Raw genomic sequence first — 25,532 nt, 5'->3', positions numbered from 1 at the left:
CGTCTGGCAAGGCTATTTTTTTTTTCTTGGACTCCATCCTCCAAGAAAAATAGCCTTGCCAGAGGTAGTAATTATTTGGACTAGGACCCCACTAGAAATAAGTTTCAATAACTTATAACAGTCTGTCTTACTTGAAAATCGGGATATTTTACAGCCGGGAAGCCAGTGACGCAGGAGAGTTCCCCTAGACGTTTTTGATCACGTGAATAAGACGTAAACAAAATGACGTTTAATCGGGAATGAATTTTCCCGTTTTTGCTCTTTACACATGCTTTATGTGTCGATTCTATGTTGGTATTCAAACATCATAATGTTTACTTGGAACATTGTTTATCTCCGTTTTAAGCGATTCTGCTCAGAATTCACAATTTGACGTAGAAATGATGGTCTGACAAAAGTTGAAATAGTATTTTCCGGCGTTGACAATTTTCTAGTGTGTCAACCTAGGATGCTGGTCGTATTTCATTTATTTTCAGTAGAAAAAATATTACAGATTGTGTTTTATAAATATGATAATAAAAGAAGAATATTTGTTCAGGGATGAAAATGTGTCAGTTATCAGTGCCAGTCCTAGAGTCAGAATTTGACTCGAAGCGATAGAAATCCCGGTCGATCAGAGCCTCTAAGAAATTAATTCAATATGAAAAGATCATAAAATAAACTGAAAAATTACCAGGACATTACCGTCTTTGACTTTGTATTTATAATGTATTCTATATCAACCAATGAATTTTCTCGACATAAAATATCAAAAAGGCAAAAATTAGGACGTGGAAAGTGTACACGTCAATCATGAATTATGAAGATATCATGTTTCACAGGTTTTTAACTACAGCACTTGTAAGTTTATCGAATTTCCCAAATGAATTGGAAGTGCCACGCATGATACATGACAGGACCATGAAACCACTTCGGTACATGTGTACTAATTTTAGAATCATATTATTACAAATGGACAAAAAGGGCTGTATCTGTTATTGAACAAAACCAAAGAAACAAATGTCTGTATAGATGCATGGCTTTAAAAAAAAAACCCGGACATGTGTTATTTTGACACAATTAATGGCTGGTGGAAATTATTCTCACTCTGTCAGAATTCCCACAATACATTACTCAGTATATGTGTCGTAATTTCTGCTTCTTGCTAGGTTTTGATATAGTTATAAAGCCAGCAAATACGAATATCTCATAAAATTAATAAATACACAGGGTAATAAATAAATACGGACGTCAAATCTGTTACAAGTCTGTTCTCTCTCATCATTGGTAATCATACTTATCATGCTTGGGGGGGGGGGGGGGGGGGGGGGCTAGGATGAAATTTGAAAAAAATAGGCAGGACAGGAGTTTAGAGTTAAAAAAAAGGCAGGATGAGACACTTGCAAAAAAAAAAGTCAGGACGACAATTTAGGTAAAAAAAAGTCAGCATAAACTAAAAAAAAAAAGGCAGGACTAAACAGAGTGAAAAATAAAAAAGGCAGGACAGAGATTACAGCTAAAAAAAAATGCAGGACAAAATTTTTCATCCTAGCCCCCCCTTAAAAATCAAATGGTAGCTCCCTTAAGCAATAATGTTGGTTATTTGTCAAAATGGATGCTCCACACTAAACCTTGAAACATGCTTATGAATCAAATTAAAAACACACAAGACTAACAAAGGCTAAGTCTTCCATATTTGGGACAGGCACAAATATGGGACAGGGTTAAACATGTTTTGTGAGATCTCAACCCTCCCCCTTCATACCCGTAGCCAGGGGGGTTCAGGGGTTACGAACTAACCCCCCCCTTGAAAACGAATATTAAAGCACTGTTAAAGTCAACGCTCTGGTCGAAATTGTGACTGTCAAAGTCAAGTTTGTGAGTCCAAATACCCCCCTTGGGAATTCCTGGCTACGGGCCTGCCCTTCATCTCTAGCAAATGCGGAAATAACAACCACACAGCAATATGAACAGAAAAATTCAGTTTAAAATAATTCAGTCTTAGTTCAGTCAGGGATATAACTCTATAGGGCTATTACAGAAAAATAACATACATTTGTTACTGTTGACTAAAAAATCAAAGAACTGTGATAACATATGTACATGTATGTTACATGTTTCAAAGGGACAATATACATCATTAGTTTCTAGTAAAAATGTATACAATGTATCTTGATATCTATATCACTAATGGAAAGCTTCATACTAAAATAATGATAAAAGAGATGATTTTTCATTTCCTATCGTTAATTATCCATTTTTAGATGGTGACGTTCCCTTGTCACCATCTTACGGTGTTTATATACATGTATCATGTATATCTCAACTTGTACGATTCTCTGGTGTATGTAACAATGTTTTAGATTTTAACGAGAGAAATTTATGTATTACTGAAAAATTATTGTACCAAGGTTTTCGATATCACAAACTAGTCAAAACATTTACTAAATTTTATCATCGGTATAATGACATCATTCGTAAATATAGCTCAACATGCAGACTTCTTATACGTTCAGGTATTTCACATCCAATTTTTTATGGAAATATTCTTTATAAAGCACAAAAATGTTAGTATTCACCTCAGAAACTAACAAAAACCTTTAAATAGACTTATTAAGAAGGGATATAGTTACGATACTGTTGTCAGGTTATTAAAGATTGCATATTTTGGCGTTAATATTGATTCACTTATAGGGTCTTTGCATTGGAACTAAACACATTTATTCAAAAACCAGTTGTTGGCATGACACAGGTTATGTTCTTCTCATATATGTTATGATAGTATGATACTAAACCCCTAACGGGAAGGATTGTGCCTGATATTCATATGATGAAATCATAATCTTTCAATCAGTTAAATTGAAGTCTGGAGCTGGCATGTCAGTTAACTGCAGGTAGTCTGTTGTTATTTATGTATTTTTGTCATTTTGTTTATTTTCTTTGGTTACATCTTCTGACATCAGACTCAGACTTCTCTTGAAATGAATTTTAATGTGCGTATTGTTATGCATTTACTTTTCTACATAGGCTAGAGGTATAGGAGGAGGGTTGAGATCTCATAAACATGTTTAACCCAGCCACATTTTTGGGCCTGTCCCAAGTCAGGAGCCTCTGGCCTTCCTTAGTCTTGTATTATTTTTAATTTTAGTTTCTTGTGTACAATTTGGAGTTTAGGTGTAATACCACCAAATCATGGTACGTCACATCCGGTTGTATACGAAAGTAGGTCTAAAAAAATATTCCCTTGAATTTGGCAGTTGTAGGTAATTAATCCTACATTTCATTGCAGTAAAAACATTTCTGTGTCATAAACATATGTCTTGGGTATTTCAAAACACCATTATTTTTTATTTGGGATTCCTATAGAAAATTTTGTAATCTTGAGGTTACATGGTGACTAAACCTTGTACACAGATAAAATTAGGGGAGACATTTGATTGGTTAACTGCCAATGATGGTTATTTTCTTATATGCAATGAAATGTTATGTGAATTTTTTTCTATAATACTGGACAGGATAAAAATTTACTCATACCAAGTATTTCTTTATTTGAAACAAAGATAAATTCTGCACATTTTTTTGAAAAGTGCAAATTTAACAAAGACTAATAGGGGAAAATCAATGGAGGTATTACACCTTTAGTATGGCGTTCATTATCACTGAACTAGTATATATTTGTTTAGGGGCCAGCTAAAGGACGCCTCCTGGTGCCGGAATTTCTCGCTACATTGAAGACCTGTTGGTGACCTTCTGCTGTTGTCTATTCAATGGTCCGGTTGTTGTCTCTTTGACACATTCCCCATTTCCATTCTCAATTTTAAGTTCAATTGATAAATACTATATTATCTTTATGTATACTTAACTACAGAAAGATAATAGTTCATAGTTTGTCAATTCTGCATAGTACACATATTGCAAAAAAAAATATGCCTGTATTAACTAAAGGGTGTTATCACAGCTACTCAAAAGCATTTGCTCAGACACAGATCATGCTTAATTACAATGTAACAGGCTATTATTTGAACTTGGAATTATTTTCAATTATGGAATTTGCATAATTTCTTGTGTTTAAAATTTTTAATAAATTTCCATGTTTATTTGGTATCATAATCTTTTGAGCGGTTAATAACACTTTCCATACAATGTATTTTGGTTAGATAGTGTTGTGCGCGGCACAGTACATTCTATTGAAAATATACTATATTCTTTGTAATAGAAAGTGTTGTGCGCAGCACAGAACATTTCAGTACAGTATAAACATGGAATTTATTAAAAATTTCAATAACAAGAAATCATTGTTTTAAAAATTCCAATAGGGAACATACCTTTTATAATTGTATAAATAAACCAATTGTTCAGACGTTTCGGCCATTGGCCTTCTTCAGTTATTTATTATTCCTCTAAACTACATGGCTGACATTTCTTTTTTCAAACATTGAAAAGATGTTATAGAAATTTACAAGAAATCAAGCAAATTCCATATTTAAAAATAATTCCAAGTTCAAATAATAGCCTGTTATGTATTCTTATTTATTGTAAAAAATAATGAAATGAATGACCAGAGCATGTAATGAGGTTCTGCGCAAGTTTCCCAGTAATTCCCAAGTGTCTCATATAATAAGTTACATTCCTTAAATAGCTAAGCCTTGTTATTACAGCTAAATCTATCTGTTCAAAGCCTTGTCTCATTGATTTACCATGGTTAATCAAAAATGCATTTATCTAATTAAAAAATTAGTTATCAAGGCTATGCATTTAGTTTCTGCGCAATGTCTCAAGGGTTCCATAGAGCCTACTATAGATTAAAATATTTTACAAATAACAAACATATGTTACTACTGATTTAGAAAATTTAAGGAAAAAAGAGTAGACAACTCATGAAAGTATGTAATAACACATGCAAGTTATTTTCTGTAATAACCCTATAGAGTTATATCCCTGACTGTAGTTTGATGTTATAACAATAAATAAAACTAAGCAAAATGACAACATGGACAATGATCCACACAAATTCAAATAATAAACCAATAATATGAGTTACAATTACAAATGTACATGTATTTCAGATTAGAAAAGGAGAGAAGCTCTTGAGAAGAACTGAAAATCTAATCCAATATCCAGACTGATGTAAATCTAAACAGGGAAGCATAGTTATTTCAGTGCAATATATATATATATATCCAACAGTTTCTATGATTTATTGATGTCTTGACAATAAAGCTATCTGAACATGCTGAAGGAGATATCTGTGCCTTAGTAAATAATGAACATAAACAATTAAATTCTGTATCAGGAAAATGAAAAAAAACATATCCTGATCAAAAGCATTGACTAACGAAGTATGTTGACATTCACAGACAGGTTGTCATTATTTTTAAGCAAAAACCAAATAATCCAATTTCATATATATGAAAGTAAACATTTCCTAGTTGTATCCTAACCAGATGTTGAAAAATAAATCTTATGATGGAATTGAGTCTCCAAGAAGATGTTGTAGAGAACAACGACAATAGATCATTTGATGAGATTAAGGTTGAAGGTGAAATTTTGACATGGGACACCCTCTGGTTTGAAGTTTGTAGTTCTGGGGAGCAAAATGAAGATAACAAGGAGACTGTAAATACTTGCCATGAAACAGTCAGCTCTGAAACAACCAGCTCTGATCAAGTTGTGCATAGTACACCAATAAGTATGTTTACTTTTAGGGTAAAAGTTTAATGAACTGTCAATTCAGAAATTATTGTGAAGTTTTTATTGATGTGAATAATACAATTACTAGAGTATCCCAATTAATATGAAATCACATTTTGATAAAGATCTGGTAAACAATTGTCAGTACGTAGCTTTTTTTTAAACTAAAATAACAATACATAAATTTAATTAATATAAAATAATCATGATAATTGCAATAATGTCTGAATTAACATTATTATTTTAGCAAAATTATTTACAATATGTTTTTTAATGACATATCTTACACTGCAATATAACTTAACAAGAATAAGATGACAACAGATTTCAATGAAACAAATGATGCAGACATTCAATGATATTAGCCTGAGGTTAACATGCTCTTTTCAACAATGAGAAAGTCTGCACCCATACTGGCCATAGTAAGGTTCAAATGTCTTGACATAAGATATAAGTAACTTAATTCAAACAATAGTATTATACATGTATACATGTACCAAAAACTTTAAAATCAAACGTGACACACAGCAAACTAACAACAAACACTGAATTACGGTCTTCAACTTTGTACTTTATTTGGCCATTTTAACTTTTTTGGATTCGAGCGTTACTGATGAGTCTTTTGTAGACGAAACGCACGTCTGGCGTACATAGAAAATTTAGTCCTGATATCTATGATGAGTTTATTTACAGGAATTATGTGCATTTAGTGAATGAACATAATTCCTGTAATTCAGTAAATGTTAACTATGGAGTTGAATGAAGGTGAATGTGAGTGTTTCACTTTGTAATATATATCATTGTATATCTCCTCAATCATATTTATAAGACATTTTACTGATAAATATCGGTGAATTGATTTTAGTTGAATTTATATTTGATTGAATCATACTATATTCACCTACATGTACTGGGATTATCTATAACCTCATCATGCTCATAACCGGGATGAAAGTGTTTTAAAAACCATACTTCGGTCTAGATGGACATACTTTGGTCTAGATGGACACACTGAGCAGGTTGTAAGTGCATTAGATACCCATGTTCATATGTGCAAAGTTTGAAATCTGAAGAAAGAAATATTTTCCTTCCTTGAAACATTAGTCTGACTCTGCCTGAGCCAAACATGTTTTGTTCTCATTACTAAATGCTAAGTGGAAGAAGTGAATAACAGTGGTCATTACTTTAGTTTGACCTCTGGTTTCTCAACCAACCTTTATTTGAATTATTTCCAACATTAAAAGCTAGTACCCTGTTGTGTCAACTTGAACATTAGAATAACACGAATAGACCTTCTTAGTATAATTACTTATCTATTACCAGCCCAGTAGTCAACACTTCGGTGTTGACATGAATATCAATAATGTGGTCATTTTTATAGATTTCCTGTTTACAAAACTTTGAATTTTTTCGAAAAACTGAGGATTTTCTTATCATGCTTATCCCAGGCATAGATTTATACCTTAGCCGTATTTGGCACAACTTTGTAAAATTTTGGATCCTCAATGCTCTTCAACTTTGTACTTGTTTGGCTTTAGAAATATTTTGATATGAGCGTCACTGATGAGTCTTGTGTAGACGAAACGCGCGTCTGGCGTACTTAATTTAAATCCTGGTACCTTTGATAACTATACACAAATTGCAGAAAAAATTACTTGCATCTTGTGTTCAAAATTTAAAGTCTGTTATCTATGGTGAGTTTATTTGTTATTGAAAACAGTCCATAAACAATCAATTAAAGTGTGAACAGAGAAGAGAGAATTAAGCAGCATACTCCAACTGCTATTTTACTAATTGAGTAGCATAATAAGTGGGTTTTTTTATCCTCAGAAATATGGAGATGAAAGAAGCTGAAGTAATCATTCAGTTTCTTTAACAACATTAAATATCCAATTCTCATTTTCAGAAAATGAAGATGCAAGTGACAGTGCCCTAAAAAATATATATGCGGATCACAACATTGGAATTAAAAGCAATGAAGTCTTTACAGTGGCAACCAAAAGTGTCATTTCTGAAATATCAGATGCTACTACAGAGGTCAAAAGAAGAACTTGTACTGTCAGAGATGAAGCAACAGAGTCACAACTTACAAACAAAGGCTGTGCTACTTCTAAAGACTTTTCAGGTAGAACCAGAAATGAATATGATAATAAATTTAACCAGTTAATTTCATATAAATAATTTCAATGTATCATTTATGAAAACATTAAGGGCTAGCAAAATATCATTTTACATGTAGCTATCCAAGGGTTACAATCCTGTCCCACACTCTCCACCCTTGCCATTTTAAGCCAATATGTAATTACAATGCTGTTCCATCTAATCAATGGAAGACAAATGTCCTGCCCTTGAGGACTACATCATGCTTAACCAATGGAAGCACTTGAATTTAATTCAATGTGAAGGTGTACAAATGAATGTGTCTAGTGTTTACAACTCTTGTGAAACATGAACTAAAAATATACTTTGACATTCCAATATTTGCACAAGAAACATATCCAGGGACTTCAATTAGTTGATTAAGAACATTCAAATTGCCTTTACATATTGTCCTATTTTTGTAGGTAAAGAGTCTTTGCACATTCAGCATGTGACAATAAATTATTTGTATTTTCTATGTATATATAAATGTGATCATCACTGACACAATGATACAGTTTGGATCATAATGGGGGTCTCATTGAGGGGTTTCGATCCCGAATCCCGCTTACTGTTTTGTCCGATTCCCGTATCCCGCTTACACTATGTACGTAAGCAATTATATTTTTTTTTGTCATTTCCCGGGTCCCGCTAGACCTAATTTCCCGTTTTCCCCGACACAATAATTTGACTTTCACGTGTCATGCTTACAAAAAATCGGCAAATCCGCATCACGCTAAGACCCCAATGAGACCCACCATAATCTTGTGTATCTAAAATTCTATCTTAATCGTTCAAAGTTGGAGAGGAGGATATTGGATTGTAGTACTTGGCTAGCAACAATGGCAAAATGCAACTAACCGTGCTATTAAAGTGATATGTACAATTGAACAGGGGCATGTAGAGAAAATGTTTGATAGTGAAGTATGGAACACAAGCACTATTAGTATAGAAAATAACTTAAATTATTCAAACATATGAAAAAAGTAAAGTACAATGTCACACCACAGAGCAGGACCCCAATAAGAAGCCAATTTGAAGTTGCTCAAAGCTATGAACTTAGGAGTGAGCAATAAGCAGCAATCACAAACTGTTATTTTACTGATTGAGTAGTAAAGTGAGAAATATAGGGTTAAGAAAGTCAAAAGAACTGAGTAAGTCTCAAAATACTTACATGTAATGTTCTGTATTTTTTTTTCAGAAAGTGATGATACAAGTGTCAGTGACCTTAACATATGTAACGATCAACACATTAATAGTAAAGGCAATGATGTTTTTGCAGTCACCACCAAAAGTGCATCTTCTGAAAAACCAGAACAACCAAAAGATGATGATATTGCAGAGCCAGAGGTTCAAAGGAGAACTATAAGTGTCACAGTTGATGCAGCAAGGTCACCGCAGAGTATCAAAGGTTGTTCTACTAGTCAAAACACATCAAGGAGAACATGTAAACAAACTGTTAATACAGAAAACCAGATAATTCCAAATAAAGAAAGTAAGAAAAACAATAAGGTCAGTGTATTAGATAAGGAAGCACAAAGTAAAACTTCTCAGACAAACAACAAGTACATACAAAATGTAAATAAACACGATATTAAATCATTACGTAAGAGTGAAAGGAGAAATGTAGAGAAAATGTTTGATAGTACAGAATGGGACACAAGTACTTCTCATATGAAAAAAACAACTCAAACTATTGAAAAACCAACAGTTATAACTGAGATTCAACATCTTAAAGAAAGAAATAAAGAACAGCAAAAAGATACAAGTCAGAATGGGCCTTGTAATGAATTGCCTGACTCTCAATCCGGAATAACAGACAAAGATGTTCATGATTTATTAGGTGAGATTGAAATAAATATTCCATATCAGTTGACTGAAGATCAGTTCAATAAAATAAAGTCTACAACAAGTAATAGTGAACATTTAGAAGATGCTCAAATACAGAAAACATTCAGATTGAGTAATGATCAATGCAATGATTTAAACTTTGTTACAACAAATAACAATGCAAGTGGCCAATCAGATGTCCATGTCGATTTTGAAAACTTTAGATCAAGTGTATTAAATAGTGGATCTAATAGTCAGCAAGTTGAGACATCATATGATTATAATGATCGAAGTTGCCAATCTACTAGATCTCTATATGGTAGAAATGATAGTGCAAATGTAACCCCACAAATCAAAGAGAGATATGTTGTTGATCTAAAATACACACAATATGGTAGGACAGCTAGTGCAACATGTGCAAAGACAATTGATATAAACCAACAAATCAAAGAATGTAATGATGTTCTGAAAGACACTCAATTTGGTAGAACAGATAGTGCAAAAACTATTATTGATAACCCACAAATCAAAGAATGTTATGTTGTTCTAGAAGACATTAGAAATGGAAATGAATTAACAGAGAACACAGCAAACATTCAATCAACTGCATTAACAAAGAAAATAGTAGTCAATGCTTGTAATGATTTTAATGGAGATGAGGAAAGTCATGAAAGTCTGAACAGCTTAAGAGCAAATGACAAAGAAGCAAAATATAACAAAGTTAGCAAAGTCAAGAAATCTTTCAATTTAAGAACCGAAGTTAAAATCCAGAAGCAGAAAGGAAACATTTGCAAAGGACAACAATTAAATAAACTAGAAAATCAAAAGTTACGTTTCCCATGGGAAAAAAAATTCAAACATACATGTAATGTATGTAACAAAAAGTTCAAGAAGTCACACTCTTTAAGAAATCACACCAAAAAATTTCACGAAATTCCAAAAACACAAAGACCGAAAACAACACATTGGTGCTTCCCATGTGGTAAAGAGTTTGACCTTAAGAGTAGGCTAAAAAGTCATCAGAAAATGCATTCAGATGTAAGACCTTATTCATGTAATGTTTGTTGCAAAAAGTTCAAGAAATCACAACATTTAAAAGAGCACATGCCAATCCACACTAGAGTCGGAACAAATTTACAAAAGCTGGAAAATACTCATTGGTGCTTCCCTTGTGGCAAAGAGTATAAACGTATGAGTAGGCTAAAAAATCATCAGAAAATGCATTCAGATGAAAGGCCTTATTCCTGCTGCATATGTTCTAAAAAATACAAGAGGATGTCTCATTTAAGAAGGCACAGACGAATTCACACAGGGGAAACACCATATACATGTGAATTCTGTGATAAAAAATTCAAATATCAAAGTTCTTTGTATCTTCATATGCCAATTCACAAAAATATCGCAGAGAGAAAACCTTTTCTTTGTTCTTTTTGTGGAAAATATTTTAGTGCAATGTCTAATTTTCAAATTCACAAGTTGTCACATCAAACAGAAAGAAGACAGACAAGAAAAGGTTGTCAAGAGTCTGGTAAAAATGTAGATGCAATCAGGATGAATGATCAGTCTATTGACAACCAGATTGAATTTAGTGACACAAATGTTTTAGACGAAAATTTTAAATGCTCAGAGTGTAATGCTATGTTTGAAGATAAGAACACTTTAAAACTTCATGAGGAGACACATGTGCCTGTAACATGTTTAAAGACTTTAAATTGTGTTTTTTGTGCTGAAGAATTTATTCTTGAAAGACATTTGATAAAGCATTTATATATCCATATAAGAGAGAACTATTATCACAACAATTCCAGAACTGAAGTCAAAATCCAGAAGCAGAAAGGAAACATTTGCAAAGGACAACAATTAATGAAACTAGAAAATCAAAAGTTCCGTTTCTCATTTGAAAAAGAATTCAAATATTCATGTGATGTATGTTACAAAAAGTTCACCAAGTCACAGGCTTTAAGAAATCACACCAAAAAATTTCACGAAATTCCAAAAACACAAAGACCGAAAACAACACATTGGTGCTTCCCATGTGGCAAAGAGTTTGAACTTAAGAGTAGTCTAAAAAAGCATCAGAGAAAACATACCGATGAAAGGCCTTATTCATGTAATATATGTTGCAAATCGTTCAAGTGTCCTCAAAGTTTAGATCGGCACAACATAATACACAGTTCAAATACAACTTTAATACAAAAGCAGAAAACTTCACATTGGTGCTTCCCTTGTGGCAAAGAGTTTAAACGTATGAGTAGGCTTAAAAGTCATCAGAAAATGCATTCAGATGTAAGACCTTATTCGTGTAATGTTTGTTGCAAAAAGTTCAAGAAATCACAACATTTACAACAGCACATGCCAATCCACACTAGAGTCAGAACAAAAGTACAAAAGCCGAAAAATACTCATTGGTGCTTCCCTTGTGGCAAAGAGTATAAACGTATGAGTAGGCTAAAAAATCACCAGAAAATGCATTCAGATGAAAGACCTTATTCCTGCTGCCTATGTTCTAAAAAATTCAAGAGGATATCACATTTAAGAATGCACAGACGAATTCACACAGGGGAAACACCATATACATGTGAATTATGTGATAAAAAATTCAAATATCAAAGCTCTTTGTATCTTCATATGCCAATTCACAAAAATATCACAGAGAGAGAACCTTTTCTTTGTTCTTTTTGTGGAAAATATTTTAGTGCAACGTCGAATTTTCAAATTCACGAGTTGTCACATCTAACAGAAAGAAGACAGACAAGAAAAGGTTGTCAAGAGTCTGGTAAAAATGTAGATGCAATCAGGATGAATGATCAGTCTATTGACAACAAGATTGAATTTAGTGACACAAATTTTTTAGACGAAAATTTTAAATGCTCAGAGTGTGATGCTATGTTTGAAGATAAGAACACTTTAAAACTTCATGGGGAGACACATGTGCGTGTAACATGTTTAAAGACTTTAAATTGTGTTTTTTGTGCTGAAGAATTTATTCTTGAAAAACATTTGATAAAGCATTTATATATCCATATAAGAGAGAACTATTATCACAACAATGTTTCAAAAAAAGACGAACAAAAGAGAAACATTTATAAGAAAAGAGATAGTGAACATAACAATGGTGGCATTAAAATGTTTGAGGTTAACAGTAATAAGGAATATTCACTGAATTCAAATGAGAAATATACCTGCTGCCAATGTGACGAACAATTCTGTTCTCCTGCCTTATTGAAAACACATGAGTTAACACATACCATGCCAGGACCTTCAAAATCTTATTCAAATAAATGGAAATTTAATTGTTCTGAATGTAATGCTGGCTTTAACCTCATGAGCAAATTGAAAATCCACGAGAGCAGTCATGCAGGAGTTAAAATTCATCATTGTGATCTTTGTGGACAAAATTTTCGAAATAAATCTACCCTAAAGCTCCATAATCAAATACACACTGGCGAGAATTATTTTAACTGTGACCAGTGTGACAGAATTTTTAAAAAAGCAAGTAAACTGCAGGCCCATAGACAGAAAGATCATACAGGTGAAAAACCATTGAAGTGTTCTGTTTGTTTTAAAAGATTTTGTTTAAAAAGTTCACTCAATAGACACATGAAACATTCCTGTTCTCAGACAAAAGTTTCAAATGATATGCAGTGTAATAAAGATCTTAAGCTTGAAACTGAAAATAGTAAGAAACAGTCACCACTCAGTAGCAATGTTTGGATGAACAAAGAAACTGCGCCTAAAAAAATTGAAAGGTTTGTTTGTGAGCAATGTGGAACTGGATTTCATTACATGACTCAATATAAGCAACATAGTGTAATGCACTCTGATGTCAAACCCTTCTCTTGTGATGTATGTGATAGATCATTCAGTCGAGCAAGACATTTGAAGATTCACAAGCGCATACACACTGGGGAGAAACCGTACAAATGTAAATCTTGTGATCAAACATTTTCTTCTTCAACTTTACTAATTTTCCATAGAAGGACACATACTGGGGAAAAGCCGTATTTATGTCATGTGTGTGGTTTGCAATTTGTTACAGGAAGTGGTTTGAGTGATCATCTATTGAGGCACCAGAATATCAAAGAACACAAGTGCCAAATATGTTGCAGAGAATATAAGAGTATGCGGGGTTGGAAAAAACACACAGAAACTCACAATAAACATTATAAAGGACATGAAGGAGATAAAATTAAGTGTGAAACATGCAGAAAAGAATTTAAGAGTAAAAATGGTTTACAATCTCACAGACGTTATGTTCATTCTGGGAACAAGCCATTTTCGTGTTTGATATGTCAAAAAAGATTTGTGAAAAGTCAAAATTTAAAAAGTCACGTACGTATGCATACTGGTGAAAAGCCTTATGAATGTTCTGTATGCCAAAAAAAGTATGGTTCACAAAAGTCACACCGAGATCATCTACATGTGCACTCCGGAGAAACGCCTTACATTTGTGACACATGTGGAAAAGGATTTAGCCAATCAACAAGTTGTAAATTACACCAAAAAACACACACTTCATTTAAACAATATGTGTGTGAACAATGTGGAAAGGAATTTACTTTTAAATATAATTACGAAAAACACATGATAACACATACAAATGAAAGGCCGTTTACCTGTAAAGTTTGTAATAAAGGGTTTACTCAAAGCAGCAGTTTGAATACACATTACAGATTACACGAGAAAGAGTTGAATTCTAAAAAGCATGAAGAGAAAGAACTTGATGAATCTCTCTCATCTGAATCCAAAAAAGCAAAGCTTGCTCATGGAAAAGTAAAAGAAATAAATCAAAGATCAACGAGTTCGATAAATTCATTGTCTTCTTCAGGAGTTGCTGCAAAAGCATCGAATTTTAAAACAGCACCAAAACAAACAACAAGATCTGAAGGACCTTATTTTCCGTGTTCTACGTGTGGAAAAGTGTTTACTCAAAAGTATAGTTTAAACTGGCATCAGCAGACACACTACGAAAAGAAACAATTTAAGTGTGATGTTTGTGGAAAGGAATTTAATTTTAAAGGCAATCTAAAAACACATATTCGTGTTCATACCAATGAAAAACCATACAAATGTCATGAGTGTGGTAAAGGTTTCAGCCAGAGTTCTAGTCTACATACACATAGTCGTTTACATGACAAATCAGAAACATTACAGTAAAACAATTGACAGTAGTGAATTTATTATGTAGGAACTATGCAATTAATGATTATGAATAAGAGATTGTTTTTAATAATCTTGAATACAGTAGAATTGAATTCAATATTTTATTCAAGTATCAATGTAAAAATATATAGATACAAAAAGAGAGCCATTCTGTACAGAATTATAAGAAACTACATTGTATAACATTAAAAACATTATATATAAAGAATTCATCTATTATATGAAACATATTGATAAGAAAAATATTTAAATTACAGTATAAAACATTTCTACGTCTATTTAAAATAAGATTACAGGTTTTGGCACAGAACAATCCATATGTAGACTTAATAAAGTTTTGATATTTTTCACATTACATTATGGTATATAAAAATAAGTAACTAATCAAAATTAAACATTGGGAAGCATACACACCCATTATAATGATTTTTGCCTTATGATAAACAGTTGTGACAGAGTGAGACTTCTGTAGTTCACCCAAAAAATGTACACATTATTCATCTACAGAGGGGAATTTTTGTTTAGACTGGATTTAAAGCAAGGTAGGGCAGATTGGCATTTTCTAGTTATATTGGCTATAATCTATAGCATTATATGCATCAATAATTGCACTAGACTAAAAATTGGGATACCCAGTTTTCTGCTAAAGTGACAAAACTCGAACTCTATTGTATACTTATATCAACTCCTGATCAACAACAAAAGGGACAGTTGATCTTTAAATTTATGTTAAAACTTACAATAGAAACGACACAACATTAAAACGTAACACACCCACACACACACACGCACACAGAAACGGACTAAGCAGAAGACAAAATCCTATGAGAATAACAAATATAACATCAAAACCAAATACATGAATTTGGGATAGATAAATACTGTGACACGTCTTATAGTAATGTGAATTCACACTCAAAAATAAGAGAAAACAAACGACACAACGGAAACACAACGTTAAAATGTAACACACAATAACGAAAATAATATAATAATGGCCATATTCCTGACTTGGTACAGGAAATTTTTCAAGGAAAAAATGGTGGGTTGAACCTGGTTTTGTGGCATGCCAAACCTCCCTCTTTTATGGCCATCAGTGGCGAATCCAGAGGGGGCGTAAAGGGCGTACGCCCTCCTTTACTCGGACCTTTTTTTTTTTTGTAAAATGAATAATCAGACTAGACTTCGTGAACTTTGCCATTTCCCGTGTACTACTATTTAATTTTTATGCGACAATTCTTGACTTATAAAGATATTTTTCGCTGGAATTTACTGATTATCAAAGTCATGTGATTCCCTATGGTTGAGTTGATCTTCTGTGCGTCGAATAAAACGTCTCTCGGTCATTTTGAAATTCAAATTACAGTAACACATTGCGTAGGCTGAGGATGACAATCATGGCACCTTCACAGCGACTCAGAATTTAGCAAGAACATATTGAATTATATTTCATTATTCCACCAAACAGAAAGTAATGTTCTATAGACTATTACACTCTCATGAAAGAAAAGTTCCAGAGCGATATTATCTAACTACGGAAACATATTTAACTCCAAACGCCCCAGCCTTTTTTAAAATAATATAGCTGAATAATGATCCTCAGTCAGTATAAGCTCTATATAGATTTAAAGTCGTAAGTACGAACCATTTGATTTGAGGAGACAATCTTAAATATTTGAGAGAGAAAAAAAATTGACTCTGATTTTTGCCTTAAACAAAAATTCTGGACGCAAAACAAAAATCTTGTCCACTTTTTTGCTATTAGAAAGAAAATTTGCAACAGAATTATTTAGCATTAAATGAACATGATGAATAAAAGCGGGCATATTTTCTTGTGGCAGGGGTTTTCATGTCTGACCGGAATGTCTGTTTCGCCGAACTGATATATATGGAATACTTTTTTCAAGACCAGACTGCAACCTGCCTGCTGGTTGTGGCCTTTATGTCTCCATTTGTCGGCTGTCATTCATAAATCATTTCAGACTCGACCATTCTCAGCCTTTGATTGATTTGGAACCCTTTACTTCCCTTAATGTTGTTGGTGAAACATATCAACCAAACATTTAGATAAAAATTGCTTGTTTGTCTTTTTTAACTCGTGTCGGTCGTATTTCAAATTCAATCGAATAGCCCAGCGTATATCTTGTTAACATCAAGAAATCTTTGAGGTTGTTCTAACATAACTCACAACATACGTGCGAGAATTTTCCATGTCTATGTTTTACTGACAAATCCAACATTAAATGTATCAGTACATATAGCTTTGGGTCCATACTATCGTTTTATGATAGACAATTAATAGGGAGAATACAGCATCGAAAATGTCCAACCCTTACACCTTAACAGCATGCATCTACAAAATATGCATGTCCCCCGCCAGGAACCGTTTAAAAAGTGCATATTTCACTTATTTTATGTTTAAGTCCTAAAAAGGGCCCAAAAAATGTTTCGCCTCGCTCCGATCGCCGATCTCTAAAAACTACGCCCCCTCTTTCAAAAATCCTGGATCCGCCCCTGGCCATGTGAAATATAACATTAAAATGACAACACAACATTACAGGACTACAATATAAATAAATAGGAGAACACAATTGACAAAGAAACGCACGAATAATAGCTAACAAAAGGCAACATGTTTAAAAAATTTAATACGCCAGAAGTGTATTTTGTCCACATAAGACTTACTAATGACGCCCAGATACAAAAGTTTGAAAGCCGAAACAAGTACAAAGTTGAACAGCATCGAGGACCAAAATTTCAAAAAAGTTGTGCCAAAAACGGCCAGGGTTTTCTGTTAGGTACCAGAACATCCCTATTATTTAGAATAATTCATACTTTTGCAAACAGTAAATTTTACAAAATGACTATACTAAAGATGTACATGATAAAACTGAAGTATTAGCTAATTACAGGAAACAAACGAAATGCATTACATTATTAAACAAGTACATCAATTGGTGCTTCAAATGTTGCAGGTTATAATTACTGCCATAATAAGTAGAAAATGCCAATATGCCCTATTTTGCTTTAAATCCAGTCTAAACAAAAACACCCCTCTATAGAAGGATTATCCCTCTATAAAGGTAAAAAAACAATATAAAGGGTTTGTTTCCATACTGTCACAACTAAATATATGAATTATGGATAGAAAAATACCGTGTCCATAAAATTTACGGAGTGTCATTTATAATCTGTCCTCATAACTTTGTTGGAGCAATTTTTGCGTTAGGAGCACACTTCTGTATATGTGTCAACAAGAAAATATGCCCGCTTTTATTCATCATGTTCATTTAATGCTAAATAATTCTGTTGGGAATTATCGTTTCTAATAGCAAAAAGTGGACAAGATTTTTGTTTTGCGTCCAGAATTTTTGTTTAAGAGTAAATTTTTTTTTCTCTCAAATATTTAAGATTGTCTCCTCAAATCAAATGGTTCGTACTTACGACTTTAAATCTATATAGAGCTTATACTGACTGGGGATCATTATTCAGCTATATTATTTTAAAAAAGGCTGGGGCGTTTGGAGTTAAATATGTTTCCGTAGTTAGATAATATCGCTCTTGAACTTTTCTTTCATGAGAGTGTAATAGTCTATAGAGCATTACTTTCTGTTTGGTGGAATAATGAAATAGAAGTCAATATGTTCTTGCTAAATTCTGAGTCGCTTTGAAGGTGTCATGATTGTCATCCTCAGCCTACGCAATGTGTTACTGTAATTTGAATTTCAAAATGACCGAGAGACGTTTTATTCGACGCACTGCAGATCAACTCCACCATAGCGAATCACATGACTTTGATAATCAGTAAATTCCAGCGAAAAATATCTTTATAAGTCAAGAATTGTCGCATAAAAATTAAATAGTAGTACACGGGAAATGGCAAAGTTCACGTAGTCTAGTCTGATTATTCATTTTACAAAAAAAAAAAAAAAAAAAAAGCCCTCTACACCCCCCTCTGGATCCGCCACTGGCCCATCTTAATAATGTCTAGTATATACCGTTGACAACACTATTTGATATATATTTTACCGAGTATTTTGTTCATTAAGGTTTTGTTTTTGTGGAAAAAAATTATAATTTGGTTTTTGTCGAGCCTGCAAGTGATCCGGCGGCGGCGGCGGCGGCGGCGGCGTTAGCTCACTTCTTAAAAGCTTCACATTTTATGGAAGACCTGGATGCTTCATACTTTGTATATAGATGCTTCATGTTACGAAGTTTCCGTCAGTCACATGTCCAATGTCCTTGGCCTCATTTTCATGGTTCAGTGACCACTTGAAAAAAAGTTCAGATTTTTTGTAATTTTGAATTCTCTCTTATTATAAGTAATAGGATAACTATATTTGATATGTGCGTACCTTGCAAGGTCCTCATATCTGTCAGACAGTTTTCACTTGACCTCAACCTCATTTCATGGATCAGTGAACAAGGTTAAGTTTTGGTGGTCAAGTCCATATCTCAGATACTATAAGCAATAGGGTTAGTATATTCTGTGTATGGAAGGACTGTAAGGTGTACATGTCTAACTGGCAGGTGTCATCTGACCTTGACCTCATTTTCATGGTTCAGTGGTTATAGTTAAATTTTTGTGTTTTGGTCTGTTTTTTTCATACTATATGCAATAGGTCTATTTTATTTGTTGTATGGAATGATTGTAAGGTGTACATGTCTAGCGGGCAGATGTCATATGTGACCTTAACCTCATGTTCATGGTTCAGTGGTCAAAGTTAAGTTTTTGAGTTTTGGTCTTTTTATCTAATACTATATGCCATAGGTCAACTATATTTGGTGTATAGAAATATTTTATGATCTTTATGTCAGTCGCGCAGGTTTTATTTGACTGTGACCTCATTTTCACGGTTCATTGCACAGTGTTAAGATTTTGTGTTTAGGTCTATTTTTCTTAAACTATAAGTAATAGGTCAATAAAATTGAGAATGGAAATGGGGAATGTGTCAAAGAGACAACAACCCGCCCAAATAAAAAACAACAGCAGAGGGTCACCAACAGGTCTTCAATGTAGCGAGAAATTCCCGCACCCGGAGGCGTTCTTCAGCTGGCCCCTAAACAAATATATACTAGTCCAGTGATAATGAACGCCATACTAATTTCCAAATTGTACACAAGAAACTAAAATTAAAATAATACAAGACTAACAAAGGCCAGAGGCTCCTGACTTGGGACAGGCGCAAAAATGCGGCGGGGTTAAACATGTTTGTGAGATCTCAACCCTCCCCCTATACCTCTAACCAATGTAGTAAAGTAAACGCATAACAATACGCACATTAAAATTCAGTTCAAGAGAAATCCGAGTCTGATGTCAGAAGATGTAACCAAAGAAAATAAACAAAATGACAATAATACATAAATAACAACAGACTACTAGCAGTTAACTGACATGCCAGTTCCAGACTTCAACTAAACTGACTGAAAGATTATGATTTCATCATATGAACATCAGGCACAATCCTTCCCGTTAGGGGTTTAGTATCATACCATCATAACATATATGAGAAGAACATAACCCGTGTCATGCCAACAACTGTTTTTAGAATAAATGTGTTTAGTTCCGATGCAAAGACCTTATCAATGACTCAATATTAACGCCAAAATATGCAATCTTTAATGACTTGACAACAGTATCGTAATTATATCCCTTCTTAATAAGTCTATTCAAAGGTTTTGTAAGTTTCTGAGGTGAATACTGACACCTTTGTGCTTTATAAAGAATATTACCATAAAAAATTGGATGTGAAATACCTGAACGTATTAAAAGTCTGCATGTTGAGCTATATTTACGAATAATGTCTTTATACCGATGATAAAATTTAATAAATGTTTTGACTAGTTTGTGATATCGAAAACCCTGGTGTAATAATTTTTCAGTAATACATAAATTTCTCTCGTTAAAATCTAAAACATTGTTATATACACGAGCGAATCGTACAAGTTGAGATATATAAACACCGTAAGATGGTGACAAGGGAACGTCACCATCTAAAAACGGATAATTAACGATAGGAAATGAAAAATCATCCCTTTTATCATAAATTTTAGTATTCAGCTTTCCATTAGTGATATAGATATCAAGATCGAGAAAAGGGCAGTGGTCATTGTTAGTATTAGCTTTATTTAAAGTAAGTTCAACAGGATAAATTTCATTAATATACATACTGAAGTCGTCATTATTGAGAGCCAAAATATCATCCAAATATCTAAAAGTATTATTAAATTTGTTTATCAGATGTTGTTTCGATGGGTCTTTGCTTATTTTTGTCATAAATTGTAACTCATAACAATACAAAAACAGGTCCGCAATAAGTGGTGCACAGTTAGTCCCCATTGGAATTCCGATAATCTGACGATATACGGAATCCCCAAAGCGAACAAAAATGTTATCTAGTAAAAATTCAAGGGCATATATAGTATCAAAGCATGTCCAATTAACATAGTTGTTTTGTTTATTGCTACTAAAAAAATGACCTAAAAGAGTTTGAACATATATATTCACATTCTGATTTTTTGAATGCCCATTTAATTAGGTGTGTGAATTTTTTCTTAATGAGAATGTGAGGCAATGTGGTATACAGGGTAGAAAAATCAAAACTTTGAACAGATTCACTGAAATCACCAATATAAGCATGCAATTTATCAAGTACTTCCAACGAGTTCTTGACACTCCAAAAGTAATTTATTCCACTATTTTCGAAGGCCTTATTTGAACAATTTATTATCAGGTTTTTAATTGTACCAAGTGTACTGGTAAGAAGAATAGACAATTTAGTAGTTGAACAATGGCTTGAAGACGAAATAAATCTATATTTGTAAGGGGTTTTGTGTAGCTTCGGAAGCCAATACATAGTTGGGACTTTCATTGTATTTGGCTCTGCTTGTAAAGCGGTGCCTAAAAGTTTATGTTTGTTACAGATTTCGTTTTCTGAAAATGGAGTCAGTTGGAATGTTGGTGAATTGGTGATTTCCTTTTTCAGAACCTCAATGTAAAATTTACGTCAAACAATAATAATATTATTAGCAGCTTTATCTGCCGGGACAAAAACAAATTCCTTGGCTAGTTCTTTTAGTTTATGTTTGATACGAGAAATAGGTTTATTGTTGTAAGGGTTTATAGTAAAATGTTCTTTAAAATGTTGAATACGTATATCAACTATCTTCATTACTGAATTAAAAAAAGAGTCCAAAGATTTTTTGTCAGCTTTTTCCCGTTTTATCCATTTCATACAGTAAGTATGGAGTGAGTCGTGGATGATATTACGACACTCATTCCAATTAATAATTGACGGGGGACGATATTTAGGTCCTTTACTGAGGAATGATTTTTAACTCTCGGTCTTGAACGATGTTAAGATCTCCTGTTATAACATGGGAAATGGGGCCATAAATGATTATATAGGGAATCGCTGAAGCATGACTGGAACGACCCCTTTTTAGGTCAGTCCAAACCCCACCCACCCCGTTATGAAAAGTTCTTGATCCGCCACTGGTTATCAATCAGTTCACATCCAATTAAAATCCAATAGATATAGTGCAAACACGTCATAAACAGAAGTAGAGTAGTGGTTTGTTACACCCCTCCCCAATATCATACATGGGCATGACTCATTAACGGCAGATGTCTTTATTTGGGGTGTATAATATTTGAACCCCAACTAAATAAATATGTCATCACTTTATAAATGTCAAGTGTTGGGGTGTTATAGCTTTCGTGCTTCTTTGAGGGTGTGGGGTTTATAATGTTTGTGGAATATTCCGCCAATTTTTAAAAGTATCATAATATAGATGACAGATGTTGAGGGGGGGTTTCTATCGAAGAGGGTCGGTATAAAAGCTCAATCCAATCTAAAAGACGTAATACAAAAATATGTGAGCTTGAAAGACTAGAGAGACTAACAGTTAATACAAGAATTTCTCTATTTGTGTTCAAATATTCAACGTGAAATTTGTGGTAAGAATCAACTCAAATATTTTGAAAAAATTTATATGTTTTATTAACCACAACATGACAAAAATATATTTAATCTGCTGATTACAGTAAATCTACATAATTGTTTAAAAGAGTTCCATAGATATAGCATAATTACAATGTATGTCCATATACTGATAGAATCCTGGGCACACACACACAGTCACACAATCAGGTTTTTTTTTACATTGTCCTTAAGTTTGAGAATGTAACTTTTTCCCGATCACTGCTTTTTCTATTTGGTCTGTTAAGCGGCTGGCCTCCTTTAAATTATCTTCTATTTCCCCTGTATTTTTTTTAATTCCTCCAATAAAGTTGTACCTTCATTTGTCTTCTTAGTTTTACATCGCATTCGTTTTTCAAGTTTAACTATTTTATCGTAGGGGACGGAGCTGGAAAAAAAATATGTGATATTAGGAAAAAACATGTATAAAAAAGGGGTTATTTGAATAATATACATGTATACGCGTGTTGATACATATATATGTACCTGTGTGTCTATATTTATAATATGTCTGTTGTGTTATTTTGACGATAATCCCACAGTTTTGGAATTTAATCCATTTAAATATTCTGTACAAAGAGGGATTACTCAAATTACATGTCATATAATGAATGATCCATTAACAATTAAAATAGACTTAAAGTGTTAAATATGATACACGTACCTGCATCCTTTTCCGACTGTCTTTCCAGAGAAGTTAAAAAGTGGAAATGTATGGGTGTCACCCCAATCTGGTGACTGACATTGTGTCTCCATCGAAATCGGGCCCTCGGAAACCATTCTATAACACAAAAAAATATATAAACTGTATTATGAAATAACACGTTTTCCTAATAATCTTTAAAGAGAGAATTAAATATCTTTTCATTAACAAAATGTTCACGTTAATAAAACAAAATTTTGACTAGTAAATAATTAATTTTGAGACTTACACACTTGGAGTTAAGCTTACAGTCTGTGTACTAAACGGTAGCCATGGGTCATTCTCACGGTATTCGGGACTCGGTAGAGTTGGAAATTTAAAATGCCTGGTATCTTCAATTTCTTCACCAAGATTGCAAACTGGAGGTGTCATGCTAAAGAGAAGGAAGGAATTCATCAGAATTGTAAAATAGCCCTTATTTAGAAAAGAATGTATGCATTTTGCAGAAAGTGAAATGTGTTATTTATATTAACTTTGACGAGATTTGGTTTTGGATGAGGGGGAAAGTCGTCTCATTTGCACATCATTCCATATCTTATATTTGGTACGAATTAAATGTTTTAGTCATAATCTTTAAGGGGGAGGGGAGGGGGGGATAAGTACCTTTTTTCGAAAAGATCGCAGCCGTCACTTATTTCTCTTAGGAGTTTTTCAAATTCATCATGATCGCGCTTTTCAAGAAATTCTTCTGCCATTTTCTCGATTTTGGAGAGTGTGTGTGTTGCTATACAAGTACGAATGTTTTTATATGATTTGAAGAAGAAAGAAATGACTTAATATGATTATTTTTAGAAAAAAGGTAACTTAAACGATGACAATAAAAAAAAAAGCAGATGTGTTCCTTTTGTAAAAAATCTTTACGGTATCAATATTTCCTTTTGTTCTAAATATTGTTGACCGAACTATCCGTGACCCCAACTCTGTATTGGACTTGCATACTATTGTGAAATGTATCGGTATACACCTGTCCCGAACTGGTCATCTAAAAAAAATTAATGTTGCATGTCTTTATTTCCCAAACGAACAAGTAATCAAAATTAATAATTTACTTGACTTTGTTTTAAAAGAGAGAGGCAGATGTCCAAAGAAATTGCGCCATCTTCGTTTTTATATAAAATGTTCACCACCTTATCAATGTAAAAAATTTGAGTGGTCAACATTCACAGTAAGAAGAACCAATGATTGTTTAAAATTTATTTTGTAACAAAAAGTAACGCCAAAAAACTATGAATAATCATATATTTCGAACTAGGTCTATCAAAATTGAAAAAGATGAAATTCATTTCGTGTACACTATGCATTTGACAAAGCATGTTTTAGAAAGGCACGTGTATACCCACGTATACACGACTAAGAGTAAATTTTTTGACGAGAAAGGGGTTTTAGAATTACTCCATCTGACTATGCAAAATCCTTATGAGAGAACAGTCATGTCAGATAGGGTAGTTTTTTTCAAAAAATTTAAAAGAGCCACTGGAATCTCAATGGTTACTGGTTATATTTACTTTTATGTTCTCGTTGTTACGAGACTAGATGGGGGGATAATTACAGCATACCCCTGTAATCGTCAAAAAAAATAATGCTACAAAGACATGATGCGCATAGTATACACACCCACCCAAACAAAAACAAAAAAAATCATGACCCGAAAAGGGTCGTGAAAAAATCATAATATCAGAATACCCCTCTCTCACTTCCCCCCCCTCCCCATCCCACTTTTGTTTTATCCCAAGAGGGGGTGGTTATGTTCGAACTTTTTTTTCTCAAACTCTTAGAGGTGATGACCCCGCGCTAGTCATATCAGATCAAGTTACCGTAATGGAGACTGCACGCGTTTTTTTCTTTTTTACTGTCTTTATTGGAATTATAGTTTTAAATACTGAGAGTTTGTGCACCCTGTCTCATACACGGTGCACAAAACTATCGTCAACTTTTTTAAAGTGTAATTTTCCCGGAATGTGCGTGAAAATTCCTCCCTACATTAAAAGAGTGGAATGTGGAAAGGGGACGACGATTGAAGTGGCAGGAGACGTAGAACTCCGTAA

At 33.3% G+C, this 25,532-nt stretch overlaps 1 protein-coding gene and 1 long non-coding RNA gene across 2 annotated transcripts; one reads left to right on the top strand and one right to left on the bottom strand.

The window, feature by feature from the left end:
- The first annotated feature begins 708 nt into the window (after positions 1 to 708).
- On the top strand, positions 709 to 15,010 carry LOC139481870 (zinc finger protein 208-like). The gene is made up of 4 exons (XM_071265382.1): positions 709 to 840; positions 5,046 to 5,668; positions 7,577 to 7,795; positions 9,011 to 15,010. The coding sequence occupies exons 2-4, from the start codon at positions 5,443 to 5,445 to the stop codon at positions 14,794 to 14,796; spliced, it is 6,231 nt and encodes a 2,076-aa protein (XP_071121483.1). The 5' UTR covers positions 709 to 840; positions 5,046 to 5,442; the 3' UTR covers positions 14,797 to 15,010.
- Positions 15,011 to 23,032: 8,022 nt separating this feature from the next.
- On the bottom strand, positions 23,033 to 23,975 carry LOC139483535 (uncharacterized). The gene is made up of 3 exons (XR_011655020.1): positions 23,717 to 23,975; positions 23,449 to 23,565; positions 23,033 to 23,172 (listed from the first exon to the last, which is right to left on the bottom strand). It is a non-coding gene; the product is annotated as an uncharacterized lncRNA (long non-coding RNA).
- Positions 23,976 to 25,532: the final 1,557 nt, after the last annotated feature.

The sequence above is a fragment of the Mytilus edulis genome, chromosome 7, assembly GCF_963676685.1.
Source record: "Mytilus edulis chromosome 7, xbMytEdul2.2, whole genome shotgun sequence".
Classification (NCBI taxonomy): Eukaryota; Metazoa; Mollusca; class Bivalvia; order Mytilida; family Mytilidae; genus Mytilus; species Mytilus edulis.
The sequence above is the reverse complement of the archived record's forward strand: the minus strand, read 5'-3'. Positions and strand labels throughout refer to the sequence as shown.